Here is a 12,118-nt window from a genome sequence, read left to right as displayed (position 1 = left end):
CCCCTGCTAGAATTTACAGGAAATATGCTTTGTCACTTTCAATAATCGACCTTCTCCTAGTCCCCACCACCTTCATATTGGCCTGGACCAATGAACCCAGATAAAATATATTTAAATTCTTCAACACTGAAAAACTTTAACATTTTGTGATCCTAGACCACTTTGAAGAAACCCTGGTGGCATAGCAGCACTAGATTGCTAACCAAAAGTTCAGCAGTTTGAAACCACCAGCCTCTCAATAGGAGAAAGATGTGGCAGTCTGCTTCCATAAAGATTTACAGCCTTGGAAACCCAATGGGACAGTTCTGCTCTGTCCTGTAGGGTTGCTGTGAGTTAGAATTGACTCAATGGCAACGGGTTTGGTTTTTTAGACCACTTTGATAAAAGCTGTGGCTCTTCTCCCGAGAAATGACGAACACAGACGTGTGATGCATACTCATATGCACACGTGCACATCATGTCCATGTGCACACGTATATCCTTACGTGTGTGCACACACCTGTACACATGTTCCTGAAGGCCTTTAAAAATCCATAAATCTCAAGTCAACACCCTGCTCTAAAACAGAATTAATCACATGCTGCTTCTAGTACTTTGAAAAGATTTTTTTTTTTAAATCTGCTTTCTCAAAAGTGTTTTTTTGGTGTGCTTTATTTTTAGTCCAGTTTTCCTCGCTTTGCAGTAAAGTAAGATTGCAGCTATCAAATCTGGCTGGCTCTGTCTTCTAGAGCAGGGTTTCTCAGCCTTGGCACTATTGATATTTGGGGCTGGATAATTCTTTGTTGTGGGGGCAGTCCTGCGCCAGCATCCCTGGCCTCTACCCACTAGATGCCAGTGGCACCCTGCCCCAAGTTTTGACAACCAGAAATATCTCCAGACATTGCCAAATAATTTCCTGGAGACAAAATACCCCTGGTTGAGAACCACAGCTCTAGATGTTTAAGAAACATGAATATTTGAAGATATCTTTCTGAAATGTACTGTATTAAAATGCGATGTCATTCAGCTTCCACTTTTCTGAATAGATAAGTAAAAAGCCTTGAAGTTGTCCACTGCATTGGATTTTGAAAAAGTAGTTTGCACATCTCTGATCTCAGATTTCCCTCAAAACAACTTGGAGAAATTGTCAGGTGGTTGTTAGCATGCTAACTGTGCCGATGAGAAAACAGGCTCAGAGAAGTTCAGTGACTCAGCCAAGGTCACACTACCAGTGAAAACAAAACTGGGATCAAATCCTAGGACTGCTGTTAGCCCCGTTTCTTTAGATTACATCCCACCAGAGATGTTTCCATTTGTAGGTTTCCACACACCATTAGCTTTCTTCCTTATAGGGATGTTTTAAGTAGGGGAGTTAGCTGCACTTGATTATACGTGTTCAATAAAGTCAAGTCCCAAAACACTTTCTTCAGTGATGAGAATGTCCCATATCTGCCCTGTAACGCGTGATAGCTGCTGACCCTTGAGCAATTGAAATCTGCCTAGTGTGACTGAGAAGCTGAATTTTTCATTTCATTTTATGGTAATTAATTGTAATTTAAATAGCCTCATGAGAGGTAGCCAGAGAGACTGAACAGCATTGTTTCCAAAGAGGGAAAATGGAAGTAATCTGAATATCCTTCAATAAGGGACTGGCTAAATCATGAATAATCTGTATTATGAAACACTAAGCGAGACCATGCAAGCAGAGAAAGTTCCAGAAAGATAAGCATCATGGTGTTCAAGGGTCAGTTACCTCTGAGAAGGAGTACTTTTGCTTTTATTCCATAAATTCTATATTTTTTGTAACAACCATGTATTCTTATACCATTTGAGTAACTGAAAAAAATCCTATAATAGAGAGAGAGAGAAAAAAAAAAGAAAACAAGTACAAAAAGATGACCACGTATTCTTTTCAACTCTCCTAAAGCCTGGGCACACAGACCATACAAACTTGCACAGCTGTGTGAAACTTGTTTATGTAACTCCAGATTGGTATCAGGGCAGTCACCAACCTCTTCCTCAAAGTTATATAACATTACAGGGCAAAGGTCCACTGAGGCTGGAAAATAATTTTTTCACTTTGATAATAAGCTTGGATCACTTGTCCCAGCAGCATTTGTTGAAAAAATTATTCTTTCCCTTGTTGAAAATCAATTAACCATATATACATGTGCTCATTTCTGGGCTCTCAGTTCTATTCCATTGATCTCTATGTCTGTTGTTTTGCCAGTACCACACTGTCTTGATTACTGTTGCACCGTAGTCAGGTTTGAAGTTGGGAAATGTGAATCCTCCTATTTTGTCGTTCTTTCTCAAGATTGTTTTGGCTATTCTGGGTCCCTTGCGATTCCGTATGCATTTTGGGATCAGTTTGTCAATTTCTACAAAGAAGCCAGCTGAGATTCTGATACTGTATTGAATATGTAGATCAATTTGAGGAATACTGCCATCTTAACAATCCTAAGTCTTCTGATCCATGAACGTGGGATGCCTTCCCATTTGTTTAGATCTTCTTTAATTTTTTTCAACAATGTTTTGTAGCTTTCAGAGTAGAAGTTTTACACTTCTTTTGTTAAATTTATCTCTAAGTATTTTATTCATTTTGATGCTATTGTAAATGGAATTTTTTAAATTTCATTTTCAGATTTTTTTCAGTATATTTTTAATGCTCAGATTTTATCAGTGCTGTGTTCTCCAAACACTAACTGAACGTACCCTACACCTCTGAGACTGTACTGGTCTCGGGGGAAACAGCAATGAACAAAACATTGGAGTATGAGTTCTTTGAGGTTGGAGACTGCTCTCCTGCAATGAACTCACCAGTCTGACCTCATTCCCTTGGCTTTATTCCAGGGTTTCTTGGAGGAGACTTGCCTCTTTTATGGACATTACACCATTGACGGGGTGAAATTTCAGAACTTCACCTATGATCTGCCTCTGGCTTATTTGGTAAGCACGATTGCTTACCTGGCTCTGAGCCTTCTTTGGATAGTAAAAAGGTAAAGTTTGTCTCATAATTGCGTTTTCTCTTAATTATTGTGATGGTTGGAGTCTATTGCGGATCTGTGGATTCTGGGAGTCATTGCCCAATGGATGAGCAGAGTCCAGGGGTGGGCTTTGGGGGGAAAGGTTTGTGAGTATGCAGGTGGCTGAGGAGACCAGGAGGAAATGGAGGCCAGGATTTGGGATCCAGAGGTAGCAGCCTAGAGTTCTTCTCTGCACCGGAACCCCAGGTCCAAAGGACACACTCTGCTCCCCGCTCTTCTTTCTTGGTGGTAATGAGGTCTGTCTCCTCTCTGCTCTATTCTCTTTTTTATATCTCAAAAGAGATTGACTCAAGATACAACCTAATCCTGTAGATTGAGTCCTGTCTCATTAATATAACTGCCTCTAATCCTGCCTCATTAACATCATAGACGTTAAGATTTATAACACACAGGATAATCACATCAGATCACAAAATGGTGGACAGCCACACAATACTGGGAATCATGGCCTAGCCAAGTTGATACACATTTTGGGGGGACACAATTCAATCCATAATGGTTGGCTTGCCATCTCTGCCACAAGGGGGTTACTTGGCAGACAATAGCATGGGTGACAGCTCTCTTGCCCACTTCATTGTTCCCTCTGAGCGTGTGGGCAGTGCTATACACCAGGGGGCTGTGAAGCTCCTTATCACAGGTGCAGAAGAGACCATGAGTTTGCCCTTCATGGAGACCAGGATTCACCACCACAGGCCTCAGAAAATATCCTAGAGCCTAGTTAGGCACTTGTGTCCTGACTCTGAATCTGTGAGATAAAAATAACAAGTGTGTATCCACCCCGCCACCCAGATGGGCATTGTACCAGCAAGTATGGGCAGTGGCTTACTTTGAGGGACAGATATGCTTGGTAAAGAAATGCCGATTGATTGGATTTCTGGCTTTGCTACTCTGCAATTGCGGCGGGGCAAATCCAAGTTTTGTACGCCTGCAGATTGGACAGTTTGAAGTTTAAGACCAAGAATACAAAAATATATTTTCTAAAGTATAAAAAGAACAGATGACCATATGACCACATTGCTGGAGGCACTCCCAGGGCCTTGGAGGGCATTCTGAAGCATCAATGAGCTTTATTAGCCCAACAGTGAATCTGCCTCTAGATCTTGCTGAAGCTGCTTATTCTCAGGGTGTTGATTTTTTCTTGGGGGAGACTGGTGGAGGGAGGGCTGATTGTGATGTGAGGAGGGACCGGTCTGGCCTAGAAGGTGGGCGAGCTTCAGAATGGTGAAGAGCGTGCATGGGCTTGAGTCCAGAGACCTATGTTCAGACCTGGCTCTTCCGCTGACTCAGTGCCTTCCCATCGAGCTGTTCTACCTCCTTGAGTCTCCTTTTTTTCATCTTTGAAATGTACACACGTGAAAGGGTTACTGGGAGAATTACCTGAAGCAAAGCAGGTAAAGAACTTTGTAGACATTTATTCAATTAAAATGATTGTCTTCGTAGTTAACAGCATCATCTTCATCAAATTAGCCCCAGTTCTGCTACTAACTTTCTGGATCTAGGGAAAGAATTTTCCCATCTTTGGATCTTAGCCTTCTCATCTGTAAAAGGTAGGCTTGGTCTAAAGCAGAGATTTTCAGCTGGAATGGTGAATCAGAATTACCTGTGGCGCTTTATAAAATAACATATTTCAGGACTCCACATAAGACCTGCTGAATGAGTAATCTACTAATCTCAGGGTATGTCACCACCTAGGAGTCTTCCGTTTAAAAATGCACCCCAGGTGGTTCTGATAGGAATTTTTTGCCATGAACCTTTGGACCAAATGACTGGTGACTGTAATTCCTTCCACTTCTATTGTCTTAATGGTTTGCTGGGGTCTTGGTTACCCAGTTCTGGGTAACAGAAACACCACAAGTGGGTAGCTTTAAATAACAGAAATTTATATTGTGACAGTTCTGGAAGCTAAAAGTTCAAATTGGGGTCTCCACTGTGTCAATTCCTTCTTGTCAGTAGCTGTCATGGATTGAATTTTGTCCTCCAAAAATATGTGTCAACTTGGTTAGGCCATGATTCCCAGTATTGTGTGGTTGTCCTCCATTTCGTGATTTTCCTATGTGTTATAAATCATAATCTCTGCTTGTGGTTAAAGAGGATTAGGGTGGGATGTAACACCCTTGCTCAGGTCACATCCCTAATTCAATGTAAAGGGAGTTTCCGTGGGCTGTGGCCTGCACCACCTTTTATCTTACAAGAGATGAAAGGAAAGGGAAGCAAGCAGAGAGTTGGAGATCTCATACCACCAAGAAAGAAGCACGGGGAGAAGAGCACGTCCTTTGGACCCGGGGTTCCTACGCGGAGAAGCTCCTTAGTCCAGGGGAAGATTGACGAGAAGGACCTTCCTCCAGAGCCAACAGAGAGAGAAAGCCTTCCCCTGGAACTGACACCCTGAATTTGGACTTTTAGCCTACTAGACCATGAGAAAATAAATTTCTCTTTGTTAAAGTCATCTACTTATGGTATTTCTGTTATAGCAGCACTAGATGACTAAGACGGTAGCCCAACAAGGAAGTGGTTTTCAACTTGGTTTCTTGGCTTATAGATGATCCTCACATGGCTCCTGTCTTCCTCCATGTGTGTATGTCTGTGTCTAATCTGCTCTTTTTATACCTCAGGAATGATTAGATTTAGAACCCACCCTACTTGGGTATGATCTAATTAACATAACAAAGAATTATTTCCAAACAGCATCACATCCACAGGTATAGGATTCCAACATATATTTTGGAGGACACAATTTAATCCATAACAACTAGCAAGTCCTAAAAATATCCTCTTTCATCTGCAGAGGACTGCATGACTGCATGTGGCATTTGGTGTTTTTATATCATCGTGTACAAGGGTACTTTTTTTTTTCCGTGAAAGCATTTTAATACATAAAAATTCTAAAATATGCAACAGTTACATCTGGCGTAAACAAGTGGTCACTAAGTAGTTGTCAGATGTAAGTCATTTATTCATTCATTATCCATCAATCACACATTGACCATGTTCCAGGCATTCCAGTTATAAAGGTGGCAAGACAGCCAGAGCACCTGCCCTCAAGGAATTTGAAATTCAGTGAGGGAATTTGAAATTCAGTGACCACAAGCAGTAAACAGATAGATAAAATAATTGCCGATTAGGTTCAGTGATGCGATGGAAATAAAAAGAGGAGCGTGCAACTTTTAGTGGTGGGGAATCCAATCCACTGTGGGGCTATTTTATTTTACAATTTATTTTATTTTTGTTGATGCTGAGAATATACATATCAAAACATACACCAATGCAACAGTTCCTACATGAACAATTCAGTGACATTGATTACATTCTTCAAGTTGTGCAACCATCCTCACCCTTCTTTTCTGAGTTGTTCCTCCCACATTAACATAAACTCACTGCCCCCTGAGGTTCCTATCTAATCTTTTGAGTTGCTGTTGCCAATTTGATCCCATATAGATAGATCTTAAAAGAGCGTAATGCTCAAGGCAGATCTTCTTTACTAGTTAAGCTAAAATGAGTTGGAATCAACTTGACAGCAATGGGCTTGGTTTTTGGTTTTCCTGTTTGGTTTTAAGAAGACTTCAGGAGATATTTTTGGTCTAAGGTTTAAAGATTATCTCAGGGCAGTAGTTTCAGGAGTTCATCCAGCCTCCATGGCTCCAGAAAGACTAGATTCCATGAAAATTTGAAATTCTGTTCTGCATTTTCCTCCTGTTGATCAGGAATCTTCTATATGTGGGCACTATTTTAGCTGAAAACTGAAGGATGCAAAGGATCCAGCCATGGAAGGGGCAGAGGAAGAACCATCCCTGGAGAGGGTAGAGGGAACTGAAAGTGCAAAGGCCCTGAGGCAGAAGCAGAGATTCATGTATTTATGGAAAGGAGAGAAAGCCAGTGGCCCCACTGGAGCAAAGATGGCAGAACTAGATCACGCGGGACCTCTAGGTTAAAGAGTTGAGATTTTATTCCAACTGTGACAGGAACCGTTGGACGGATGAAAGGAGATGGTTTTCAGCAATGACATACCTTGTTAGCTGCCACATATATGTAGAATGGGCCAAAACATGAGCATGTCAGAATGGTCAGAAAATACACCCATGTGTAACTTTTTTATCTTAGACAAAGCCAATTAGTGCGCCTGTATTTGTTCTTATAAGAAGGATGGTTGTGTTTCGGGGTCAGGTCCGTGGAAGGGTTCAAAATCAACCTGATTCGGAGTGAGGAGCACTTCCAGAGTTACTGCAACAAGATCTTTGCTGGCTGGGACTTCTGCATCACCAACCGCGGCATGGCGAATCTGAAGCACAGCAGCTTGCGGTACGAGCTCCGAGTGAGTGCTGCTGGCTTTTCCCTTTGCTGGTTCCTTGCCAGCAAGGTCATGCCTAGGAGGCGAGTTTGCAGCTTGCAGAGGCGCTAGGCGAAGGCCAGGCTCTCCCTGGTGCTTAGCAAGTTTCCCCCATATCGTTTTCAAGAGGAGGCCCCTGGGTGGTGCAAACTGTTTGCACTCGAGACTGCTAACTTAAAGGTTGGTGGTTTGAACCCACCCAGCAGTACCTTGAAAGATAGGCCTGGTGATCTGCTTCCATTAAGATTTCAGCTGAGAAAACCCTGTGGATCAGTTCTAGTCTGTAATACATGGGATTGCCATGAGTCAGAATTGACTTGACGGCAACTAACAACAGTTTTCAAGAACTTTTTGTAGAGAACAACTTATTGGGGTTGATCACCATAGGCCCAAGCATGGTGGTGGGCCTGGGAACTGGGGGCGGGGGTAGGGGAGTGCTGGGAAGGGAGGTGGGAACTCCATAGTGGGTAGAAGGAGATGGTGTCTTCCCTGCACCCTCTTCCAACTTATACTGTTATTTTTCCACCTAATGAGAACCAGTCAAACATTGCTGATACCAGGAGAAATAGGACTCAAGAGGGAATGCTGTGATGATTGGATAGAGTGGAGAGAATATGAAAAAATGGTAGAATTTTCAAATTAATAAGAAGAAAAGGAATAATAAATAGCTTCTTGGTCAAACCCACTTTAAAAAAAAAAGTGAGAGAGGACAATAAGTCAATCAAAACCTTAATAAAGATGGAAAGAATCAAATCAAATTATTATTTGCTACATTAAATGTGAACGGATTAAATTCTCCCATTAAAAACAGAGACTGCCAAATCGGGTTAGAAAAAAACAAAAAATCAACCTCCCTTATGCTGTTTAAAGAAACTACATATACTACATATAAATAATGCCACGAATGGCTTATAGTTCACATTTATTCCCAAATCTAATTGCAGTGTTAAGTAGGAGGTTCTACCTTGACTTGGACCTTTAGTAGACATGAGAACTAGTTGGCCTTAGCCTAGAAAGGCATCTTGGAGAAGGTGAATATTTAAGGAAAATCCTAAAAGATGGATGAGGAGGGTTATGATGAATCACTGATTTCATCCCTGAGTATCCCTCCATCCCAGTGCTCACTGAGTTTTCTTTGGTCCTCAGGCAGACCTGGAGGAAGAGAGAATACGGCAGAAGATAGCAGAAAGGACCTCAGAAGAAACAATACGGATTTACTCTTTGAGATTGTTTTTGAACTGCATTGTTCTGGCTGTTTTAGCGGCCTGCTTTTATGCAATCTATACAGCAACTATATTTTCACAAGAACACATGAAAAAAGTAAGTACTCTGTGAAAATTAACTCTTCCGCTGATTGGGGCATTGCAAAGCTGTGAAGTAAGTGCCATCATTATTTCTATTTTATGTATGGGGATACAAGTTTGGCTGATATGACAGAGACCTAAAAATCAGAGGTGATAAATTTCCACTTTTAAGAAAAATAAAAAAATATATATCCAAAACAGATTTGAGATGCCTCTTCCTCATGGAACTCACAATATGACGGTTGTTAGCATTCTGGCTCTGGAGCCAGACTGCCTGGATTTAATTCCTGACTCTCCTACTTACTAGCTAGGGCTTCAATATACCTAAAATAACAGTGGTTTTAAAAATCCAATTTGATCTATGGCTCTGCTTCATAAAATCATTCATCAGTGGCCCAGGCTCCTTCCATCTTATGGGTCTGCCATCCTTAGGGATGGCCCTCTTCTACATGGTACAAGATAGCTCACTACCATGTGCACACTGTACGTCCAAAGGAAAAGGGAGGGCATGGCCCTTCCCTTTAAGGACATGACCTGGAAGCTGCACTTACAACTTCCAGTCATCCCTTTGGCCAGAATTTAGCCACACAGCTGTACCTAGCTACAAGGGAGGCCAGGAAATATAGTCTTTATCTTGGATAAGAGTATATGTGGTTACATAGTAAAAGAAGGAGAGAATGGCTATTGTAAGTGAAATTGTTGTTGCTATTGTTAGGTGTCTTTGAGTTGATTTTGACTCATAGCAAACGCATGTGTCAGATTAGAGCTGCCCCATACGGTTTTCTAGGCTGTAATCTTTACAGGAGTGGATTGCCAGATCTTTCTCCTGTGAAGCTGCTTGGTAGGTTTGAACCGCCAACCTTGGACCACCAGGGCTCCTTATAAGTAAACTAATACTAATCAAACCAGTTGCTGTCAAGCTGATCTCAACTCATGGTGACCCCCCCATGTGTTGCAGAGTAGAACTGCGCTTGATAGGATTTTCTTAGCTGTGACCTTTCAGAAGCAGATCACCAGGCCTTGAAAATAGTTTTTAAATTACCAATTGATACAGCATACATGAAGTTTTTATAGTTCACCTTAATAAATCCAATAGAGCTAATTTTTCTTCCAGCATGGTACTAGATCATGGTTCCTCTGTTTGAACATCCAAGGAAGGAGATGGCTTTAAAAAAATTTTTATTTTGGTAAATATAACAAAAAAATCACCATTTTAACCATTTTTAAGTGTGCAGTTCAGTGTCATGAATTACATTCAGGAAACGGCTTGTGTTTAATGACAAAAACCATTGTTTATGTTGAATAACAGATGTGTTTTGTGTGCTTGCCAAACATGTAGAGTTGAGTTCTTCTAAGTTCATTTTATTTGTGAAGCAACTTCACTTATTATACTCTTGACTGATAAATTTTGTTACCTTCCTAGGAGATTGACAAGATGATTTTTGGAGAGAACCTCCTGATACTATATCTGCCATCTATTGTGATCACGTTAGCCAATTTTATCACTCCAGTGATCTTTGCCAAGATCATCCACTATGAGGATTATTCTCCAGGCTTTGAGATCCGGCTGACAATCCTTAGGTAATGCCTGATTCAAGGATAGCAGACACATTAAGCAGACCACCACTTGCCCTCTCCCTTGTCCATGGCAGACATTGCTAATCAATTGTGGCACATTTTCTTGCTGAGCCAAGAACCCTCCTTGACCCCAGTGAATGAATCAAAGTTTGTACACGCAGTGAAATCTCCTTTTGATCCACGAATTAGCACATTGACAGCTTGAGTCACAGGATGGGGCGCTGGGAGGAGGATTGGTCTGAAGATGCCAGAAATGAACTGATGCAGGGTCCAGGAAGTTAGCACAAATGAGTGAGGGAGACCAGGTAAGGACTGTGTTGACTGGAGAGTTTGAACTGGACCAAAGTTCACACACCGCATTTGGTTGTAAGTTTCTTAAGCCCTCTTTATTTAAGAATTCTTCCTCCTCTTTAGATATGCCTTTGATTTGTGGGAGACACTGGGTCATTTGTCCTGTAGAGTGCCCCCTATTCTGAATTTAGTTCATTGCTTCTTCATAGTGTGTTTCATTTGTTTTTCTATCCCCCATGTTCCCAGTAAACTACTGTGTAGACTTAGAAGTTTCTGTAGATTCCGTTTCAGATCTTTAGTTCTGGAAATCTCATTGGTGATGCCATGTACCTCCTGTTGCATCCCACCAGGAGGTACGTCAAGTCAAGTGGCCCCATGCTTACTGATAAAAAAATGACCAGTGGTGTGGGTTTGTGTTTAAGAAAGGCAGCACCCGCTGTCTCCAGCCCTCAGTTCTGTGGGGCCAGCCTGCCCTGACAGCCTCCTCCTCCCTTTTTCTTTCCTCCCTCTCTCCCTGAAGGTGTGTCTTTATGCGACTGGCTACCATCTGTGTGCTGGTGTTCACCCTGGGGTCCAAGATTACATCCTGTGATAACTATACCTGTGAACTCTGCGGCTACAACCAGAAGCTCTACCCGGTAAGGCTGCGGGGACAGGATCCCTCTGCTGGACGGGTGATTGTGGAGGACAGCATCATGGGTTTGAATCCAAGCATCTCCACTTGTAGGGGCTTAAAAACCAAAGTCTGTGCCCAAGCTCAGAGGAGCATCAGCTGATGCTCTAACCAGAGGCGGCAGGTCTGGGGATGGAAAGGGTGTTGGAAGGAGTCCAAGAACCTGGCTTTCTCTGCCCCAAGTCTGGCGTCTCAGTTTCTCTTGCTCTCTTTGGTTTCAGTGCTGGGAGACCCAAGTTGGGCAGGAAATGTACAAGCTAATGATCTTCGACCTCATCATCATCTTGGCTGTGACTCTTTTTGTGGATTTTCCTAGAAAGTAAGTGTGAGGGGTGTTCCTCTTACCCCCCATTGCAGCCACTCCCACTGGTGACTTTCAGCAACTCCAGGCCATTGACCTCGTAGCCTGTTAACTGCCACATCTTAAAAGGCAGATTGAAGAGTGGAAATGGTGCTGCTTTTTTCTTGGCCTCCGTGGGGAAGACTTCCTGCCATCAGTCATGGGCCTGGCAGTGTAGACCCTCCACATTTCTGCACTGGATGCCATGTTTCCTGATCTGGGTTCAAGCCCCAGCACTAGTGCTTGCTAGTCATATGACCTTGGACCAATTATTTAAGCTCTGTGCCTATTTTCTCATCCATAAAATGTGGGTGGTACCACTGCCCACCCTGACAGGGAACACAACAGAGAGCCCCTGATGGAACAGGAGAAAAGTGAGGTGCAGAACTCAAATTCTAGTAAAAAGACCAGACTTAATGGTTTGATTGAGACTGGAGAAACCCTGGAAAGCATGACCCCTGGACTCTCTGTCAACCCAGAACTAAAAGCATTCCCGAGGCCAACTCTTCAGACAAACATTAGACTAGACTATGGGACATAAAATGATACTTGTGAAGAGTGTGCTTCTTAGCTCAAGTAGAT

General features: G+C 42.3%; 1 protein-coding gene across 1 annotated transcript in view; it reads left to right on the top strand.

Annotated features, from left to right (window-relative positions):
- Positions 1–12,118, top strand: part of TMC7 (transmembrane channel like 7) — a 61,484-nt gene that overhangs the window by 38,369 nt on the left and 10,997 nt on the right. Inside the window, exons 6-11 of the mRNA XM_004373441.2 lie at positions 2,833–2,978; positions 7,188–7,335; positions 8,497–8,670; positions 10,078–10,235; positions 11,044–11,161; positions 11,418–11,515. Coding sequence (XP_004373498.2) covers positions 2,833–2,978; positions 7,188–7,335; positions 8,497–8,670; positions 10,078–10,235; positions 11,044–11,161; positions 11,418–11,515 — 842 coding nt within the window. The remainder of the gene's footprint in view (positions 1–2,832; positions 2,979–7,187; positions 7,336–8,496; positions 8,671–10,077; positions 10,236–11,043; positions 11,162–11,417; positions 11,516–12,118) is intronic.

Source organism: Trichechus manatus, unplaced genomic scaffold (assembly GCF_000243295.1).
Source record: "Trichechus manatus latirostris isolate Lorelei unplaced genomic scaffold, TriManLat1.0 scaffold00024, whole genome shotgun sequence".
Lineage (NCBI taxonomy): Eukaryota > Metazoa > Chordata > Mammalia > Sirenia > Trichechidae > Trichechus > Trichechus manatus.
This window is presented reverse-complemented; position numbering and strand designations above follow the sequence as displayed.